The 21,455-nt window shown below is 40.0% G+C and overlaps 3 protein-coding genes across 3 annotated transcripts; 2 read left to right on the top strand and 1 right to left on the bottom strand.

Moving 5' to 3' along the window:
* Nucleotides 1-3,431: 3,431 nt before the first annotated feature.
* tspan36 (tetraspanin 36) lies at nucleotides 3,432-10,607 on the bottom strand. The gene is made up of 7 exons (XM_051421485.1): nucleotides 10,407-10,607; nucleotides 6,587-6,778; nucleotides 6,373-6,447; nucleotides 6,160-6,255; nucleotides 5,364-5,516; nucleotides 4,958-5,041; nucleotides 3,432-4,313 (listed from the first exon to the last, which is right to left on the bottom strand). The coding sequence occupies exons 1-7, from the start codon at nucleotides 10,464-10,466 to the stop codon at nucleotides 4,233-4,235; spliced, it is 741 nt and encodes a 246-aa protein (XP_051277445.1). The 5' UTR covers nucleotides 10,467-10,607; the 3' UTR covers nucleotides 3,432-4,232.
* A 2,817-nt stretch (nucleotides 10,608-13,424) lies between these two features.
* Nucleotides 13,425-14,301, top strand: LOC127375540 (protamine-like protein). The gene has a single exon (XM_051421491.1). It carries the CDS (start codon nucleotides 13,497-13,499, stop codon nucleotides 14,061-14,063), a length of 567 nt encoding a protein of 188 aa, XP_051277451.1. The 5' UTR covers nucleotides 13,425-13,496; the 3' UTR covers nucleotides 14,064-14,301.
* A 2,594-nt stretch (nucleotides 14,302-16,895) lies between these two features.
* Nucleotides 16,896-21,069, top strand: mpeg1.1 (macrophage expressed 1, tandem duplicate 1). The gene is made up of 3 exons (XM_051421467.1): nucleotides 16,896-17,032; nucleotides 17,507-17,976; nucleotides 18,359-21,069. Exons 1-3 carry the CDS (start codon nucleotides 17,026-17,028, stop codon nucleotides 20,039-20,041), a joined length of 2,160 nt encoding a protein of 719 aa, XP_051277427.1. The 5' UTR covers nucleotides 16,896-17,025; the 3' UTR covers nucleotides 20,042-21,069.
* Nucleotides 21,070-21,455: the final 386 nt, after the last annotated feature.

Below are 21,455 nucleotides of genomic sequence, written 5' to 3'. Positions count from 1 at the left end.
ATATCTCTTGTAAAGACTTGAGCCGTGAAGATTAAGAGCTTAGAAAATTATAGATAATATTGATAATACTATGATACTGCTGTTGCTCATTTAAATAGGTTTTGTTCTCTGCATCTGTTTCTGGTTCTCTTTTGTATTTCTGCCCCCTCTAATTAACACTGATAGCATCTGACAAATGGAGACATCACAGTGTCGGTGGTGGGTGGCTATTTACAGAAACACGCACACACACACACACACACACACACACACACACACACACACACACACACACACACACACACACACACACACACACACACACACACACACACACAGAGAGACAGAGGCACACATGTTGTCAGCAGCACCTGCTTCTGGTCTTGACAATGTGTGTCATTATATATGGGTCTGCCCTGAGAAGGAAGGTGAAGGGGAGAAATTCAGACATAACCTTTTCAGCGTACTGGTTATATTTGTTTGTATTATAGTTTCATAAAAGGAAGGAAAAAGTTCCCCAAACATTCCCTTCAATACACTTCAAAAGCAAACCGCTTGTGGAAATCATGGGGCTTTGCTACTTGTTTGATGTAAAAGCTGGCACATATACAATAAAGCAAAACAAATCCAGAAAATGCATTTAGTATGACAGAAGAAATGTTATGCAAGTCACGAAAGGAGAGTCCTCAGACACACAGAAACTGCCTTGCCTGCCCTTCTGTCGATCTACCTTTAGCACAGAGTGAGCTGCAGTATTGTGTGTGTCCTCCTCAGGTTACCTCCCTCCAACAGATAAGTAGGAAAGGAAATAAATAAATTAGAGGTCAGGCTGAAGTTTCCCAGTGACAACATCTGGCTCCGTCAGCTCGCTTTGTGTGTTTGTGCTGCATTTTTTTTTTCCAGAGAGGTGATGGCCCAAAGAGGAGACAGACAAGGGCTCATCTGTAGGTGTGCAAAGATGACTCATAAGGGAATAGCAAAATGCTACAGTGCCAAATCATACAAGCTGCTCTCACCCCAATTCAACACTTTTCAGTTCTTTGTTTTTACCTTTGGGTGACAGAAAGTGAAGGCTGAACACAGTGGTTGTTATAAAAGAGCGAAGAAACTTCATGATATTTCTCCTTTCCTCTAGTCTATTATTGCCCTTGGAGGTCTAAAAATCTGATATGTAATGGTGCAGTCCATTCATTTTATATATGAAGTTCAGTTTACCTGTCACAAAGAGTATTACTAAGACTCTAAAAACAGTTGTATAACATTTGAAGTGTGAAAAATAACCCTGATCCCAGACACCATTAGGGTTATTTCAGATTTGACTTAAAGGTCAAGTGTGTGACACTTAAGATGACAGAAATAATTGAATATAACATTCATAGGTATGTTTTAATTTGTGTATAATCACCTGAAAATAAGAATCATTGTGTTTTCATTACCTGATTTTATCTTCAGACGCTGCGGGTCACCTTCTGTGGAGTCCACCACGTTGAACTATGGTGTTTCAATAGCCCAGAACAGACAAACCAAAAACTGGCTGTAGATAGGGCTTGGAAAGGGAGGGTTAAGCGAGTGAGTTGCTATCTGCAACTACACCACTAGATGCCACTAAATCCTACACACTGGTCCTGTAAAGCTGCAATAGGTAACTTTTATAGAAATATTGTTTTGGCATATTGGCTGAAATGTTCCCTATATCTTGAGAGTAGTACATGTACAGTACTCCCAGAGAGAGTTGGTAGCTTGAAGATAGTTGATTGTTGAGTGTGTGTGTGTGTGTGTGTGTGTTGGTATTTGAAAAATATAGGATCCAGTGTTTTTGGAGCTTCACTTCCGACTTACTTTCCTTTACAGTATTTTTTATAGCTTTCCAGTCATGTAACAAACCAGCAAAAAAACATCAAAACATAACATAACCCTACATCCCGACATCCACCACTGATCTACACCTTAAAAGGGTCAAACTAATCTAAAATGCAAAGAAAATGTAATATGTAATTTAAGTAAATTTAATAAATTAAATACAAGTTATGCAATCCCCCCCCACCTAAGCCTCCACATTACTGCCCTGTACAAAGTAAGCTGCCAGTGTTTGAGAAGATTAACTAATAATTAATACAAATCTTCTGGGTTTCTGTTCTCACATAATTTGGACAAAAAAACAGCTGCTCTGTTCTGATTGATCTGCATTATTCACAGAACGCAGCATTACTGAGAAAGAGCACTTATCTTCCCTGCTGCACCACCTGATATCAAGGGTTAACACTACTCTGATACTACGGAGTGAGGGAAGTTGAGAAAACTGAAAACAGATGGGTGGTCTTGCCAGGAGATAGAGATGCAAATACACCTCTAATGTAAAAGAGAAACAGGCAGAGAAAGATGCGTGATAAGAGAGAAAGGGTGAGCTGAGAAACAGACACAAGCACACAGAGATAAAAAAAAAAGACAGGAGAGTGAAAGAGAGACAGGAGAAACAGACAGATTGAGGAAGGAGGGAGGAAAACGGGTCTCAGAGCCGACAAGGTTATCTAGCCATGCGTGTGCCAACCGTTCTCTCTGAAAAAGGACCGGCCTGTCTAAATGTCAACACAGCCTGTAGCAGTGAGGATATACCCTGAATAAGATATGCAGTGGAGAGATATGAGAGGGACACAGACTGAGACGGGGCCGCAGGGTCATTGACATCAGCGGATGTCATTAATACAGCAGCACACACACAGAAGTTATTCACATGAAGAGCAGTTAATTGAAACTCAAACTCAAGTTTTGTCAATATGAAGTAGATAAATAATATTTCAGACCTGTTGCATTCATATAGTTGTCCTTTAATATATTTATATATTAACTGAAAGACAATAAGTGAACGCACATATCTTCTATTATCCCGACAGAGGTGCATTAGGTGTTTTTTGGGCCCCTTCACAACTACAGGTTCTCTAACACCACCTGCAGGAGTGCTTTTGTTACTGCACCTCAACGCACAACAGCGACAACTGTGAAAATGCATAATAAAGTGTTGCAGTTGATGCGATAATAGATATTTGATTATTACAGGGAGAAAATTAGGTTTTGAATTTCTTATTAATGAAAAAGGTAATGGGATCATTTCAATTCTAATTAAACTAATGGTTGAAATCAGTTGTATCTACAGCCTCATCAATAGGCAACCTATCCTTTAATCTGTGTTCCCTGATGACCCTGGAGTTTATATTTTCATTTATCTTTTCTTACACTGACAAGGCTTAGGCAAGATGGCACTAAGGGCCTCTTTATCAGCAGAGTCAGGAGGTAAGAGAGAGAGAGATAACCAGCATGTGTCACGTTAAGTGTTATGCTTTGAATGCACACTCTGCAAATAACCCTTTTTTTAAAAAAAAAACATTACAATATGTTAAACACACAAAAAACACAGTGGACAAGGCAAGACAATAATGTGATAGGACTGCATCATATTGGGAAATATTCACCTGTTTAATTTAGAAACATAATAAACACAACCAAAGTCAAACTATTGAACTGCAACTTAATTCAATACAGTTGTAACTGACCATAACATTTTCTATATGTATGCCTAAATTAGGCATTAAACCGCTGTCCTTGTGTTCACAATCACAAAAAGCTTAAAATATAACTTGAAGATCTTCATTATATTACCTACAAAGAAAATGTTCTTTAAAAGAATATCTACATGATGCAGGAGAGTGAGAAGGCTAGGCAAGATTTACACGTTGAAGCCTGAATGTTCAAAATGTTTTTCTTTCCTGTCACCTTTTCTCTCCTGTGATGTGATGGCAGCTGCACTAGGTTGACAGTCAGCATTAGAAACAAACAGCTGCTTTGGAGAGTAAGAGCTTTCAGCAAATAAAATCCAACAGGGATCAACATTTTCTATTATTTACTTTCTATGCTATGTTACGTGTGTTCTGCCAAAGGAAGGCCAAAGTTGAACCTACAGTAACCATATGGAAACTTTATCATAAAAATCATAACATTTAGACAATATCTCAAAGTTGAAAGATGATTTAAGAAGTCAGAGGAACACTTTTACACAGATTTCCTCTGTGGAAGAATGCTCCGGTATGATCTCCTTCAGACCGAGACAAGGTTTGCCCCACGTGAATACTGTATATGCCATTATTTAAATAAAACTTTGTACAATGATCGCCCTGGATGCTTCTGTAAACTGCCTTGTAAGCAGTCAGCAAACCTAGTCAATCAAAAGTAGGAGGTGGTAGGTGGATGCAGGAAGTGGTTCAGGCATAGAGAGGCTGGTAGCCACTCCTCCGGCCGCCAGTTTTACAGGTGATCACACATACGCTCAGCATCCCAAAGAACTGCAACAGGAAAAATGAAGGTAATCAGACACTAGCTCTTTGAATTCATTTTCTGGAGCTTTCCGTGCTCATGGGACAAGCTCAAATACTTACATTTAGATAAATTAATTGGTAATACTTACAACAGTACCACTTTTTTTAAAGTTTAGATCAAGTACTTTAACAAGAAGTAGTCTACAGGACAATCAGGTTATTCCATTCATTTATTTTTCCCCTTCTAAGGAGATCTCTGAGTTCGGATTTCCTTGAAAGCTAACTTTGATTTTGAAGCATAATTAAATCAGCAAAGTGTACAAATGCTGAAATGGCTGTTAGGTTACCACACTGATCTGTTTTTGTTTCAAGGAGTAGCCCTCAACAGAGCTATCATTGTACTTTTACATGAGTAGATTTGAAGACTATTCAAGTGATTCAATTGAACACTACCAACTTGTTTTTCCACCCCTGACAAGCACTAACATATCACACAAGTAGGTTAGGAAATCTATTCAGCTAGGAGGGACAACATAGCACACCCAGTACAATACATATCCCACCATTCCTCCAGAAAGATTGACATGTAGCTCACTGCAGAGTGACAATAGAGAAAAGGATGTACAGTAATTCTCATTCACTGCTGCTAAACTGTAAGTGACCATCTTTACCTTGATGACTGCAAAGCCCAGAATGACCAGCATGGCGTAACCCAGCACACCCTGTAGGAAGGTATTCAGCTTGGCCTCACAACCCTGAAATACATGCACACAAGTACAGTGAGCGCACATACTGCACATGCACATCTGTAAATGTTCTCGCTTTATTGCCTATAATTTGACTCTGCAGACTTTATGTTATGCATCATAAAAGCATTAAAAATCATTCAGCATAAATTCATTCCCATTTAAAGTCTTCAAGTTGCACTTTGAGAAGCAGTTAAAAGCACATATACGACAATATCAGATAAACATATCATAATCCCAAACACAACACAGACATAAGCACATGTAACCACACCTACACCAACACAGTATTTCTGTCAAAAAGAGCCAGTAGTGCTTCTGTATGATTTACCTCTACATTGAGCAGGTCCGGTTGATCCAGTCTGCCAGTGCACTGTGTGGAGGTATGGTTTTTACAGCAGGACAGAGGCACTGTGTTGTTGTGGCTGGTAAACCAGGTCGTGTTGGACCAGCTGGTGTAATTTCTGACACCACAGCACTGCATCTGCACAGACAAAGAGAGTTATTAAGGACTCCATTATATTATTATTAAGGAGTCCAAACAATACGTCTGACAGTGAAAAAGACATAATAGAGAAATGGAAAGAGTGACACTATATGAGAAGTGCTTACGGGAAAATACCAACCTCTTAAACTTACATCTTTAACCTATAATGTGGAAGTTACAGCACAGAGGTTACTAAAGGATTTTTCACTATCACACTCTGTACTGTACTACTTTCTACTTCAGTGAGCAATTTCCTGCAACTCACAGAATGGCTTTTGACAGACCTAGGGGTGTGAATTTGATGCATGCTGGTGCAGAGCGCAGCAGTCGTTTATGGATGTTATTTCTATATTGTTGAAGACATTTCTCTCACAGTTAATTTCCGCTCAAGCCCAACAATAGGGCAGACTGGCATGAGCGATATACCATCATACCACCATGTTTTTAGCTGTTGCTGTTTTAAGATGGCTTCTTTCTTAAAAGACAAGAGAGAGAGACAGACTGAGGGGTAAGTTGAAAGTACAAGAGTGGGAAGTGAAAGCAAGAAAGCGAAGAGAGGATGAAAGCAGAAGAGGTGGAAGAAAATGAAAGTACAAGTGGAAGACAAAGCTTTTTATATACAGTAGAATATAACCCCAACCTCTGTCTGCAGGTAGTCCACAGCTCTGGTCTCAGCATTCTGTCCATCATACTTCATGAAGACATCATTCATCGAGCGCTCCAAGTCTCCACTTATCTGGACAGACGCAAAGAAAAAAAAAACATAATGCCGACAGCTGTCTAATATAGGCTAATATCTACTATAGTTTACTGTCAGCAGTTGGGTGAAAGAGTACATGTATGTGTGACTCACCTTGCCTCGGTAGATGAAGCTAAAGACCAAAGCAGCCACTTCAGCTGCAAATATCAGCATGATGATCAGAAAGAACTGGAGATAAAATAAAATGAGAGAAGTTGTGAAAACAGAGTGAGAGGATAAATAAAAGCTTAGGGAAAACCAAAACAAGACACATTACAGATAATAATGAAAATGTGAACCTCCTCTCTCCTGCTACACACACACTTACAAAGCTAAGGCCGACTTTGGACTCCCGGAGTGTGGCGCAGCATCCCACCAGACCAAAAATGAACATCACCACACTGACGCCGATGATGATAGCTGCCGGGATCAATGTGTACTTGTCTTGAATGAAGTGGTCGAAGCTGTCATAGCTTCTGAGCATATAGGCACCGACATAGGCCAACGCGGCTCCTGCAGCCTGCATGGAGGAGAAAACATCCACAAGTTACGTGTCAATTGTTTAATTTCACAAGTTTGCAATAGGTTTAGGGAAAGAAAGAAATATTTTGGTGTGTGTGCATGAAGGTAAATCCGAGGTAAATCACAGGTGATATCCTGGCAGGATGTTCATCCTGCCCCAGTTTTCTGGCCAGTCACTATCATCAGCTATACTTCCTCATTTTTACTGTAGAGCTCCCTTATTATTGCTCAAAACTGCGTTCTTCATTTCAGTTGGAAAAAGTGTTCCAGAAAGGCTGTGAGTAACATTTCCAAACAATGTTTGAATTTCCGTCCAGCTGAGTTTGGTGGAACTCTGACTTAAAGGATTTTGCTGTCACATTTGTCAGTGAGTCAGCCAGCTTAAACTTCAGTTCATTATCTTGATTTCTTCAGTTGTCAGCTCTCTACATGTATAATCAGCAAATGAGAAAAGAGTAAATGTAAAGAAAAATGTTTACTATTACTATTAGACATAACAGTTTTCTGTTTTATATATAATAAAACATACATATTACATAAATAAACACTATTGAAATGAATACATTTTTAACTGTTGATATTTTTTGACTACAGAAATTTGACAATTTCCGTCCAAGTTATTTGGGTCAAAAGACAACAAAAGAGTAAAGAGTCATTAATCATGAAGTAATGGCTCATTACAATTTTTAAAACCTTTGCATAGTTAGACTTTGCATTTAACATACCAAAGTACTGCGGAAACAAACACACATTGACACAACTGAAGGAATTTGTCACATGATCTGTTTTTCTCTCTGTTCTGTGGTTGAAAGCGTCCTATTCTCTACAACAGAGAGGAAAGAGCTGTTTGTTAACCTTCTATTTATGAACACTGATGTTTGGTCTTCTGTCAACATGACATACTGTAGGAATAAAAGTTCAGAGGGATTGAAACAGAGGGTAGTCCACCTATGGTCAACGAGAACCATTAATGTAAAGAGAGAACAAAGCTGCCTTTAGATAAAGTACAAAGAGAGTTACTCTCCTTTTATTATTCATTATCTGCTGGGATTCCATGTGATGAACACAGGCTGTTAAGGTCACTGGGTGGATTAGGCATTAAGTCACACCATCATCGTGACGCTTCTACAAGTCATGCTTCAGCAGTGAGCTCATCAATCATAATACTTCATGTTTAAGGGCCAATTTTGACACCTGAACCGCAGTGATTGTTCTGTGATCTGGTCTAAAGAGTCAACTGTTACGAAAACAGTGACTCTAAACTATTTATTTTATTATCAGAACTCCTGACGTCCCTTTGACCTTTGAAACTCACTGTATCAGACTTGATTAAAATTCCAGTGTGTGATAAAAGAAGTCCAATAAGGGGGGGGCAACAAAAACAACTGGTGAGAGATGAAAGCTACATAAATATTAGGAATCTAAAATAGAAATATAAACTAAAAAATGTGTTCATAGTCAAATATAGAGGTTTGTGTAAGTTCTGTTTTTATATGCAATTGGTACGGCCCGAATAGGAGACAATATGTGATCAGCAAAATTACCCTTCGCATGGTCGATGGAACATTTGTGGCAAAAATTCTACGCCACTACTTATTAATCCAGAAATCCCCCTTCATGTGTGTCTGTGCATTAGTGTCATTTTCACTTTTACTTCCCCTATAATGAGGTGAGTTATAGATTGGGTGCCTATCTTTGTTTGCATGTGTTTTGTGTGGCCGAACAATCATTCACCCTCAACTTCAGCCTCATGACTCACTTCTCTTAATCACTCCATAGTCACGGGATCCCAACCCCCCCTCCCATCTCTCACCCCTAATCTTTCCAGAAACTCTGATCTTGTGCCTAAGGAGCAGCACAAAGAGGCTTACACAACATATAGCGCCCCAGTGCACGGTGTCACCTCTCTGGAATGTGAGAAACCTCTGAGGCGATGTTTCTTAAGGCTGCGGGGATGATTTTAGTTGGTTCCTGCATGAGAATCGTACTGGTACTGTATCGACCAGCTTTGCATGCTCACGTGCTCTAAAACATTCAGGACACATGAACTTTTAAACTTTTACCTTTAAATCTCCTCATTTGTTTAAAAAAAAAAAAAAAGAAACCGTGTTATACTGTAGCACCATCACATGAAATGGAAATATTTTAATGTAGTGGATCCTTTTATACACATTTTTACTGAATTCACTACCTAATATTTGCCATCTTTTGAAATTTTAGGATCTCCAAACGACTTCAAATAAACTTTTGTGGGTTTGTGCAATGTTTATCTGCATAATATGATCTCATAAAGATAGGTCTAACAGTGGGTCAGGCAGAGTTTAAAAGTATAATTTAATATTTTTATTTAATTAGGTTTTAAAAAAAAAATCTTAATAGAGCTCTCCTACGCCCAAGTTACAGTTGAAACTGTCTTTCAAATAGTCTTTCTCACAAACTCGTAAACTAGCGTTGTTTATCGATATCGTTGAGAGGCTTGGAAATTCAGTTATGATGATGATGGCATGGATGAACAACCAGTAGAGGACATTTCCTACTGTATCTAACAGATTTGAACTGCTACTTAAGGCCTGAAGAATCTGAGGGAAGCAGCAAACATGAATGGCTCATTATTATTCAGACTACACATCTGAGCTGCAGCTGTCTGAAAAAACAGGACAAATCCAGATGTGTGCGACACTTTGAGATATGTGCTTTATCAATGAGAGGTGATCGTATTGAATTTCTACTGCTTTGCCACTAGAAACCTGCAATGTATGTGACAGATCTTTGTCATGTAGTAGGGATATGTTTGTGTATAGTGGCTAGCTGGTGAGAAAACAACCAACCGTACACAAATTAAAGATCACAGACCCATATATACCTGTATACCTGCGCGTGTGAGACAAACAGAGAGACAAAGCATTAGATTGACAGAGAGTAAGGAAGTAAAATGGATGTGTGGCTGTTTGAATTCAAGAAATAAACCATGCCTGTGTTTTCCCAGTCCTCTCACACAGTAATCAAATTACACAGACATCAGCCACAGCCACGGAGAGAAGTTTACTCAGGCCCTTCAAAACTCATTTTCCTCTGAGGGAGACAGAGGAGAACTGACAACTGTTTGTAAGCGAGGGCCAAATGGAAAGAGAGGAACAAAAATCAAGGTACAAACTCTGATCAAACACTGAATGAGTCAAAGTTCAAGCTGGCTGACTCACAGACACAAAGCAACAATTCTTTAAGTTAGAGTTCCACTAAACTGGACGGAAATTCCCATTTTTGGGGAAATGTTACTCACAGCCTTTCTGGAATATATGTTTCAACAACGCAGGTTTGAGCAATAATAAGGGAGGTGTTCACTGAAAATGAGGAAGTACAGTATCATGATGGCGACTGTGCTGGCCAGAAAACTGGGGCAGGTTGCCAGGATGTTGATCCACTCATAACTCTGATTTACCTTAACGCACACACACCAAAAAAAATATTATTTCCCCTAAACCTAATAATCATAATAATAATAATAATAATAAAATAGCGATAATTCTGAGATAAAAGGTAAGACTGCACTGTTGACTCCATCCTAGAAAGCCGCCAGATCAGAGAACTCAAATCTCTGCAGGTGGAAAAATAAGATCGCGACTTACCCAAAACACCAAGCTGAGGAAGAGGAGGACGGTCTTGGACGTAAAGATTCCGCAGTCCATGTTGTCTGAGGGAGGTGAAGAGATTGCAGGAGGACTGTGGAGTCGCTCCGGTCCACTTTATATCTCGCTGCTGGCTGTCTCTGCTGCTGCTGCTGCTGCTGCTGCGTTGGTCACAAGTTTTCTCAGCCTGTCTGGCTTCAGCCTGTGATCACATGGTCACATGCTTTGGGGAGGAGAGCAATGAAACAGAACAGGTTCTACATCCTTCCACCCCCCCTCCCTGCTGGGAGGGTATCACGCTGCACTCCCCCCCGCAGAGATATGGAGGTTAATAGGAACTACTTTAATGGTAAAAGTTATTCAGCAGGCTATTTGATATATTTTTATTCTGGTTTGAGCACTTTGACTCTCCTAGGTAGTGTATGATCGACACAATAGAAGAAACTTCAGACTAAATGCCATTAAAATCCTACAGACTTGACCTTTAATATGCCTTATTTCATTTTCTAGGAATGTTCTGTAAAAGATAAAACTACAAAACTACACCGCTTCCACCTTGTTTTGACATTTTTTTGTTGTTGTTTTGTTTAGTTTCCACTGAAGTTATTCTTGACACAACAGTACCACAAACCTACTGTCCACATATTGACAACATGATCATGTGATTACACAGGAAGGTCATTGATTAGATAATAGCCCCCTACTCAGTTCCTCAGCAGTTAGTTACAATGAGAGAAATCATTATGATTTCCTTTGTCACAAAAGAGAAGACTACTGGACATACAGACACATTTACATATGACTTACTATGGAACTTTGAGGGGGGACAACATAAGATAACAGCTGCTTTCTGACCGAGACACAGCTCAAGACTCCTTAACAGCACATATTCTAAATGACAACGCCAGTCACAGAAACAAAAGCAAATCCAAGCTGTGTACAGTATAGTGTTAAAGATGGTAGAAAGGTGTGTGCCTGTGAGAGAGTTTCTCCCACTCACAGTCCAAGTTCCCTATTGAGATTATTACAACTTCATCTGATCTGGTATACCTGCTTCATTCTCAGAGAAAAGATTACAGATACTTTTTTTAACGTCTTTGTTGCATGCCATCCTTTCTCTCCCCAGCTTTCCCGTCAATCTTCAGCTGCCCTATCCAATAAAGGTAAAAAAACCCCAAAATATATAAAAACAACAACAGAAAATATATAAAAACAACAACAGAAAACATAGTTCTTCTTCTTGCCACTGACAAGCCCACTGCATTTATATTGAAACTAGCTTTGCTCACTCTGTTGTACTGTGTGTGTATGTGTGTTTTTGCATATGCAACAGGTCAAGGCGCTATCAGTGCACGACAGAAGGCAGGAGTACATTTGCCAATTTTCTCCCTCACACACACACACACACACACAAACACACACACACACACACACACACACACACACACACACAGACACACTCACTCTATCTAATATTAATGGAGAAAAAAAGCGCAAAAGAGATAATTTAATAATCCACTAATCATCGCCAGTTTATAATATCTATATATATATATTTATTGATTATATCAAAAAGAATAACGCAAATGTTGGATCACTTTTTTAAGATTTAAAGTTTATTTTTCAAAGTCATTTAAATACAATTCAAAGTGCTTTAAAGGCACAATCCATGAACTTGACAAGGACTAAAACAACAAATACATTTAAGTTACTGATGTTTTCTACAGTCATTAAAGATCCAAAAACAGACCTAAATTAATAATAATACTGTGAAAATCACAAAAATACAGATTATATAAAATACAGATGTCAAACTATTGAATCATACAATCTATGTGAATATACCTGTTATATAGTCAAAATTAAACTATTGATTGTGCACAAACATGTGAAAGAATACAAAATGGATATAAATAATATAATGTAAATACTATTTCATCTTTGAAATCTGACTGAAATTCATATCTAAAATATTCGTCTACTAACCCACTATACCATATATCATACCACACATTGTGCCAAAAACACTACAGACTTAAGAAAGTCAGTCAGAGGAACATTCAGTGCAGTATGATGCCTTTGCTTCATTTGTTCCTTTGCAATTAAATCAATCTGTTAAGGACACGGCATGTTAAAAGCTTATTATGCAATGATTAAGTTTATTTAGGGCATCATGCCCTATATGGTTGTCAAACCATAGACTGGCATCTTAATAAAAAGGAAACAAATTTCAAATATACATACTAATGTGAATGCATCTCTCACTGGTCATTTCATGAAGGGTCAAAACGTTCAAAAAGCCCGGGAAATTAATCTTAAATTCGTTTCTCTGGCCGCCCCTCCTTACAGGCGGATATCTTTTGGCTGAGGTCCATTTCCATCCACAGAGGAGACATACAGTGGCCTACAATAACATATTCACTATAATGATGTTATAAAACCTAATTTTCTGTTATTTATCCTTTTAAAATTCAGACATTCATCAAAACTGCCCTGCTTCTGCTTTTCAGGAATTTTCTATCTATGTTCAGGACGCAGTCTGCAGGGGCTGCCAGGCAACTGTGTTTCTTTGGTCATCTTTAAATGAATTTAATTAGCAAAAACGGCTGAAATAAAACAAAGTTTTGGAGCCAGTTTATCAGACACATTACTATTGAAGCTTGTTTAATTATTAAACTCTGTACTCGATTGTGTAGAGGGTATAACTTTGTTTACATGTTCAAAATACAAGTCTCAAATTAAACTTTACAACTGCCAGCTTCTAATAACGCAACAAATTCGAGTAGATTTCACTAAATCCCTGGTGTAAAAATAGAGATATAGACAGTGAAGAGGGCGCTGATCCTTATGATGTGCTTTTTATGTGGATTCCCAAATCTTTACGCAGGATTTTTACTAAATAATGCAGCTGTAAAAAACACAAACTTTATCTAGTTAGAGAGAGAGAGAAGGGGCGCACTGTGGTGGAGAGGCTCACTCTACACGGTTCTCATTGAGGCTTTATAAAACCTCAATCTGTCAAGAGGGCCAGAAGAGATATCACTCTGTCCTCTCCCCTCACTTGACCCTATAGCAACAACCTCTATCACAATGTCCTCTGCAGCGATTGCTTTGCCTTCGGCGGCTCCGGCCAAATCTCCCAAGAAGAGAGCCAAGTCTCAGAAGAAGAAGACGGGTCCCTCAGTGTCAGACCTGATACTGAAGGCCGCGTCCGCGTCCGCAGAGCGCGGCGGCGTGTCCCTGGCAGCCCTGAAGAAGGCTTTAAAGGCCGGAGGATACGACGTGGTGAAGAACAGAGCCAGAATCCTCATCGCCATCAGGCGCTTGGTGGCCAAGAAAACTCTGGTCCAAATCAAGGGCACCGGGGCCGCGGGCTCCTTCAAGCTGAACAAGAAGCCCCCCACACCTCGAAAGAAGAAGGTCGTGAAAAAGAAGCCCAAAGCGAAGAAGGTCAAGAGGACCAGGGCCAAGAAAGCAGCTGCAGGTGCCACTCCAGCGGCCAAGAAGTCACCTAAGAAGAAGAAGAAGGCAAAAAGTCCAAAGAAAGCAAAAAGGCCCGCTGCGGCCAAGAAGCCCAAGAAGCCAAAGAGTCCCAAGAAGGTGAAACGCAAGGTCGCCAAGAGGTCCACCAGGTCCAAAGCTGCTGTCAAGAAGTGACACCTCTCATAATGAACACTAAATGCTGACCAAACGCCTCTCTGGTGGCGTTTACGTTTATGTGTGGACTAAACTTCTGCATTCATTCCAAAAACTTGAGTTTGCTTGCTATTTTACAGTTTTTCTACAGTAGAAAATACTGAACCTGCTGTTTTTACACATTACTTCTTTGAATCTGCTGTGGTCTGTAAAGACTTGAATTGCAATTGTTATAATATTAAACGTACTTTGATTCACAGAGCATGTCTTGTGATCTTTACATTTTTTGAACAAGAAACAATAAGCATTCAATATATTCTCTGTTTATGCAAGACTCTCTGGATAAGAACCCAGTCTGCTGTAGACAATATCAACCATTCAGCCTTTACTGTTGTCGGGTATATGTTTCAATCAGTGTATACATTTATGACTAATTGCATTATTGAGCTATAAAATATGACCTGATCATTCGCACAACTCAGACAAAGAAGTATTCTGAAGCCTTAAACAGGGAAAGTTCGTTATTATAAAAAAAAGCAAGTTTGGATTGTGACTACCTGGTTACCATATAGTACACTATATGTACTGCCCGGAATTTTATTTGTGTCCAATTTTAGTGTGCAATTTTATATGATTCTCAACAATACAAACGGTTAGATCTGAATGTACTGCAGTGGACTACTGAGTGTCCACTCGCAGTGAATGAGCGATCATGGGGGTGGTTTCTTGATTTGCTTAATTCCCAGTGACCCAAGATACCGCTGGAGTGCGCGCGTAATGTTTAGTGGCGCCTTTACGCACCGTTACGCACTGGCACCAAGGCGTCCAGCACGGCGTATTCACACATATTTTAACGCTAAAAGGTGATTGTTATGAAGTGGCGGACACAGGCCACCACTGTGCTCTAAATGATCCTGAGGAAAACGTGTTTCTGCGTCTGCCCTTCAATATAGAAAAAGAAAGACTTGGTAAAACTTTGTTGAAACGAAATCTGGATTCAAAACCCCTATACTGCAGTCTGTAAAGTTTTGGTTTGCGCCAATCTGAAGTGCAGATTGACATCAGCAGAAGAAAGCGTGGTCATACAACAGCAGGCTGTGACACTCGCCTGCTGCGCGCAAAACGCAGCTAATCGTCACTGCCAACAGTGACACTTGATGGGCATGTCAAACCGTGTCCGTTCGGGTTCCTCTTATCTCCAGCAGAAAAACACATGGCAGGGTTCAGTAGAGGTGAAACGATGAGCGAGGCATACCGTCCTCATCCATAAGTCTGATGGAGTTTAGACAGCAGATGAAATAGTGCTGACTTTTGGGTTAGTTTTGGCACGAGGAGGAAGGTTAATAAAGAGGTGGAATTTCAAAGCATGACAAAAGCTATGATCCATATTCATACACACTCTGCTCTGGGTGTTATATGCTGAAGCAGTGAGCTCTTGACATTGTAATGTGAAGGCATTTGTGCACTCGCACAGCTGTAGAGTCCATCAGCTGTATGGTTTTGTATTGCCATCTACTGGCCGGATTCAGCAACAACTGGAAGAGTGCACTCAGCAGAGGGCGGATCTCTGCCAGGCAACAGCTGATGAAGCACATACTTTTGTTACCACATTGGTAAATAGTAAAGCTTAAGTTTTCTGTAAAATGCGTAGAATGTGTATAATGAGAGTACAAACTGCTCAGTTTAAACACCTATTTATTTAGAATATTGTTTTATTTTATTTTTTAGATCATTATACACACCACACAAAATAAATCCTCTCCCAAATTACTCCCCCCACTCTATACAACATGAAAAACACAGTGTCAGATACAGGGCTAACCCAGACCTTTGTGAAGGCGTGAAGTAGTCTAAATGTGTTAATACAATGTCTAACGTCAAAAATAAACATTTCTATTCTCCCCCTTAGCCTGTGACATCTCAGTAGCACACAATAGACTATTGAGGTTAGAGGTTAGGCCTTTAGCATGTGAGGGACAAAACAAATATATTTTATTTGCAGATTTCCCAACACCCACGCAAAGTAGATAAAGTAAGCGTAAAAGGAAGCTTAAGTTTCACAGGTCTAATGCCTTATACTGTAGTTTTCCAGTCTTTGTTGTAGTTGCATTTCCTTTTCTTTGAGGTCATTTCCTATTCTTGTTATGTCAGCATTCCCTGCTTTCGTGCGTGCAGTGACAACAATCCCACGGCATAGATTAAGGCGTTCTCTTACATATCTATGACCCCCACCTTTAATAAATTAAGGAAGCCTGCAAGAGCATTGCTTTGAATAAAACCGAGCGGGTCCAATAATGTCTATGAATTCTTCTATAAAGTGTAATTTTGCTCCTATCCCTAACCCCTTTATCATTCACATTATATTGGTCCTTTAGATCCTTATAGGAATAGAATACTCCTTCACCAAATAGATCCGCAAAACTAAACCCTTACTACGCCATGCTTCCCAACATACTATTTTCCCATATAGATGAATAACCTTGTTTACAGGCCAAACATTATACGGACTTCGTTCCTAACCGTGTATTGCTTATATTTATTCTTTTGTTGTTGGCCAGATGTTAGTCAAGGTGAATTGTTGAGTGGTGAGTCAATTTGAAATTTTCAGGAAATTCCCAGTGAGGTAAACTCATGTGACAGTCAAAACACGTGAAAACACAGCAACTTCCCTTTAGTATATCTTGTTTTCACATCTTCTCTCTGTTCCCTTTAAAAGAGGAAGTCAGTAAGCGTTTTTAACTTGATCTTGAAAGAAGAACTTTTTTAAATGCATTTATTAATCAAAGCAATGTGCCTTTAAGTCTATGCTGGGTCTATTTTATGCTTAAGTTTCGTTTTCCCCTTCATCTCCACCCTCCTCTTGTGTGCACTTCAGCACTCCTTTTTTATTTCTCATTCACTTTGCTTTCAGATTGTATCAGTTTGTTATCTACTGTGTGTTTTGGTTCAGTGTCACACTATCTTTATCATTATTCAGACACCCATGACAGGTAAGACAAACAAGGTATCTGTGCTCAGACTGCATGGTGGGCTCATTTACTTACTACTTTGCATGTTTAGGCAGGTTCAAGACGTTCTGCATACTACTCTTGAGGTATAGTTCAACACACTGCTTTCAGAACTGACTGTACTGCACTCACTTGAACAATTAGATAACAAATCATGTATATGAACCATACAATGGACTGGTTTATGGCCAGGCGATGGCCTTCTTCAGGTTTTATTAAACTGTGAAGTTATTTTTCTGTCATAGAAAATAATAGGCGTAGTCATAAATTAGGTATATTGAGTTTAGTTTCCTGTTAATAAGTTGCCTATCCTATCTATACTTTGGGGCTCGCAAAATAAAATCAAAACCACACCCACCCCCACCAGTTGTTAAACAAGATGTTCCTGTTTGTCATATGATAAGCTGCATAAGAGGAGGAGGAACCTGGCTTGAACCTTATATGTATTTGTCCCAGCCTGTTTTGAGGCAGTCATCATGAAGACATCAGTGAACCTGCTGGCTCTCTTTCTCCTTCACGCCTGCTCTTCGGTCCCTGTCAGCCGACCCACCAACTGGCTCAGACAATGTCGTGCCTCCACCAACCTCTCCATCACAGCTCTGGAGGTGCTGCCGGGCGGAGGCTGGGACAACCTCCGGAACATGGATGTGGGTCGAGTCATGAACCTCAGCTACTTCCAGTGCCAGACAACTGAGGATGGGCTCTACCTCATCCCGGATGAGGTGTTTGTAATCCCCCACAAGGAGACGGGCGTGGAGACAAACTCAGAGATAATCAGCTCGTGGCTGGAGCAGAAAAGCTCTACATCCCAGACCATTAATGCGGACATATCCTTCTTCTCGGTTCTGAATGGCAAATTTTCTACAGAGAACCAGAGGATGAAAACCCATCAGGTCAAAGACTCTTCAACTACGACCAGAGTGCAAGTAAGTTTTTTATTTTCCATCGTTTGGATTAATGAAATAAAAAGCACATACAGTATAGTTGTGGCTGCTATTGTGGGTAAAAGCCACTATAATCATAAAATTATGTTTATGTGTAACAAAAGTACCACTCTACTGTGGATTACTTCTAAATTTGGTTGATAAAAATGTTGACTGCCTTTAAATATTTTATTTATTGATAGGACTGTAACAGTGCCAGTGTGAGACAGAAGGCTGTTTCTTCTCTGTAGTTTCTGGTGTTACAGATGTCACATTAAAAAGCAAATAAAGAAAATGAATAGAACATTAATAAGCTGAAATAATTATGGCACATGTTTAAAAAACTAAGAAAATAATACAATGACGTCTTATCTTTTCCTCAAAGGTTCGTAACTTCATCTACACAGTTAAGGCTTATCCAGACTTCAATCTGGATTCACGCTTTGCTCAACAAGCCAAAGAAATAGCTGATGCAATTGAAAACAACCAAACAAGGCACGCAGATTATCTCTCAGAAAAGATGGTACTGGACTATGGAACCCATGTTATCACTAGTGTCGATGCCGGGGCCAGTTTGGTGCAGGAAGACTACCTCCGCTCTACATATGTATCGGACAGTGTGTCGCAAAGTTCCACTATCACAGCGCAGGCAGGCTTAAACTTTTTTGACAAACTCAAGTTTGACATAAGCAGCACAAATACCCAACAGAGCTCAGCACTTCAGACATATCAGTCCAATATTCAGTACTCTCTGACCCAAAGCCATGGTGGTGGCACACCTTTCTATCCCGGCATCACTCTGCAGAAGTGGCAGGAAAGCACCAGGAACAACCTTGTTGCTATTGATAGGTCAGGATTTCCCCTACACTACTTTATAAACACCAACACCTTCCCAGATCTGCCACAGCCTACAGTTGGCAAAGTGGCTCTCACGCTGAGTCAGGCCATAGAGCGATACTACACGATCAATACGCGGCCTGGATGTGTCGACGTCAACTCCAAGAACTTTAACTTCCAGGCCAACATTGATGATGCATCCTGTGAGGGCCCTGCTACAAACCTCAGTTTCGGGGGCGTCTACCAACAGTGTATTAAGCGCAGCTCAGATGCAGGTCCACTATGTGATGCCCTGGCCCAGAAAAACCCTGAAACAGGTGACTTCTCCTGTCGTCCGCCATACACCCCCACTTTACTGAGATCTGAAGTGAGACAGCAGGCTTACACTTCGTACGATTGCGTTGACCATCATTATGGTTGTGGGTTTTTATGGCTTGAAGATTGCATTAATAGAGTGTGTCAGGACAACTACCACGTTCGCTCTGCTCGCATTGACACCTACTGGTGCTCTGTAAATAATGGAAAGGCCCCAGACAACTCAGGGTATCTGTTTGGAGGCATATACAGCCCTTCTCTGCTGAACCCTCTCACCAATGCCAAAAGTTGCCCCTCAAACTTCATTCCAGTAAAGTTTCTCTCGGACGGCCAAGTGATATGTGTGAGTAATGACTATGAAACTGCCACCAGATACTCCGTACCATTTGGAGGCCTCTTCAGTTGTCAGTCAAGCAACCCACTGGCAGGGTCCCAACGCCGCTGCCCTCCCAAGTTCAGTCAGCATCTCGCCACAGTGAGCGACGGCTGTGAAATTCTTTACTGCGTCCAGTCAGGACTGTTCACAGGAGGGCAGCTTCTCCCTATCCATCTGCCTCCTTTCACTAAACGCCCACTAGTCAGCATGCAAGCCACAAACACGGTCATGGTGATGACTGAAGGAGACAAGAGTTGGGTCAGAGTGGGGAAGACCAAGGCATGGAAACTGGCAAAACCAGAGGAAATCAATGACATTGTGCGCCAGCTTAACCCAGAATTGGGTCAGATGTCTAGTGGAGAAAAGGCCGGGGTAGCCTTTGGTGTGATCGGTATGATAGCACTGGTGGTAGTGGCAGTTTTCCTGCTGAAGAGAAGGAGGAGGATGTCTGGGTTCATGAGAGCTAGAGGCTATGACGAAATACGGGGAGAAGTAGAGCGCGAAGATAGAGAGAGAGAGGCACAGCAAGATGCGGCTTGAGGAAAAACACACAGCTCAGAGGCTTGGCTGCAGAAGACGGATGTTAATGCGGTGAGACAGATTTAGTTTTTAACTTCCCTGCTGATCGTCACCTCAGAAATCACTGTCACGCATCTTACGGAAGTGGCAAATGTTTCACGTTTCTAGTTTCACAAGTGCTTCTAGTTTGAAACAGTTGGACTTTGCATTATGATTCTTCTAAAATGTGTATGAAACTAATAATTCACACATTTACCAAGTGCTATGGATAGTAAATGTAAGTTAAACAATACATTTATTGGAGTTTTTTTTTTTTTACTGAAAACATTGTATGTGCTTTAGCAGCTGTTTAAGTCAACTTTGTATTTTATTATATTGTTGTATTATATTGTATTTTATGGCCTATAAACATCATACTATATTACATCTAACAGTCATCAATCTGCCTTTAAAATCACCAAATGACAAAAAGCAGAAGTTATTTCAAAGGCCATAAGTAACCCAATACTGCCCTCATGTGGCCAAGATGCACAATGCCATGTAGTATATAAACATTTTTAGTCCTTGCTTAAGAAAATGAATGCTTTGTTTGACTATACCATTTATCAGTGGATGTGGCTCAGGAGGTAGAGCGGGTAGTCCACTAATCTTTAAGTTAGCGGTTCGATCCCTGGCTCATCCTGCTGCATGTTGAAGTGTCCTTAAGCAAGATGCTGAACCCGATATTGCTCCAGATGTTGTGCATCGGTGAGTGAATGTGTATGAATGAATTCCGTTTGAGATGGCCTTCATCATCACTTTATGATAGTGTATGAATGAGCAAGCGCTGAGTGGTCGGAAGACTAGAAAAGTGCTATATAGGTACAGTTCATTTACATAAAACATAGGGTTTATAAATATGTTTTCAGATAATTAACATTTTGCAAAGGTTTTTTTTTCTAAATATTAATTCACAATTCAGTATTTTTGTACTATGCTGCAATGTATGTTTATTAAGCTCTTCTGCACTGCACTTAAATACTAATTAAAGAAATTTCAAAAAAAGAAAACTATGTTGTATTGTATGTATTCTTGGTATGTCTGTTCATGTTAAGACTTAGAAATGCCCTAAATCCTTTACAAGTGCCCTAGTCAGTGTCACTTGGCCTTATAACAGGTCTGCGTGAAATGTATGTTTTTTTAAGGTTAACAGATGGAGCGGAATCTTTGAGCTAAATCCAAAACACATTTAGTTTTAACTTTTCATTACAGAAACACAGAAATGACAGTTGCATTATAATGTTATGGTTAGTATAGAAGTCAAATCGCATTAGGTAAGCATGCATAAGTCTGTAAACGTGGCACCGAAGCACATACTGCTTCTCTAAATAAAAGAGCAAATCTGGGTAGAAAAACAAATCTTCCTGTCTTGTGCTGAATAAAACCTCTTGCACAG

The sequence above is a fragment of the Dicentrarchus labrax genome, unplaced genomic scaffold (assembly GCF_905237075.1).
Source record: "Dicentrarchus labrax unplaced genomic scaffold, dlabrax2021, whole genome shotgun sequence".
Taxonomy (NCBI): Eukaryota; Metazoa; Chordata; class Actinopteri; family Moronidae; genus Dicentrarchus; species Dicentrarchus labrax.
This window is presented reverse-complemented; position numbering and strand designations above follow the sequence as displayed.

What these genes read in the sequence shown, in the direction of transcription:
- mpeg1.1 (XM_051421467.1), top strand. An exon ending in CAACTACGACCAGAGTGCAA is followed by an intron (nt 17,977 to 18,358) that starts GTAAGTTTTTTA and finishes TTTTCCTCAAAG; the next exon opens with GTTCGTAACTTCATCTACAC.
- LOC127375540 (XM_051421491.1), top strand. Translation starts at nt 13,497, where the DNA reads ATGTCCTCTGCAGCGATTGCTTTGCCTTCGGCGGCTCCGGCCAAATCT.
- tspan36 (XM_051421485.1), bottom strand. Translation starts at nt 10,466, where the DNA reads ATGGACTGCGGAATCTTTACGTCCAAGACCGTCCTCCTCTTCCTCAGC. An exon ending in GCTTCATCTACCGAGGCAAG is followed by an intron (nt 6,256 to 6,372) that starts GTGAGTCACACA and finishes GCGTCTGTCCAG; the next exon opens with ATAAGTGGAGACTTGGAGCG. An exon ending in CGGACCTGCTCAATGTAGAG is followed by an intron (nt 5,042 to 5,363) that starts GTAAATCATACA and finishes CATGTATTTCAG; the next exon opens with GGTTGTGAGGCCAAGCTGAA.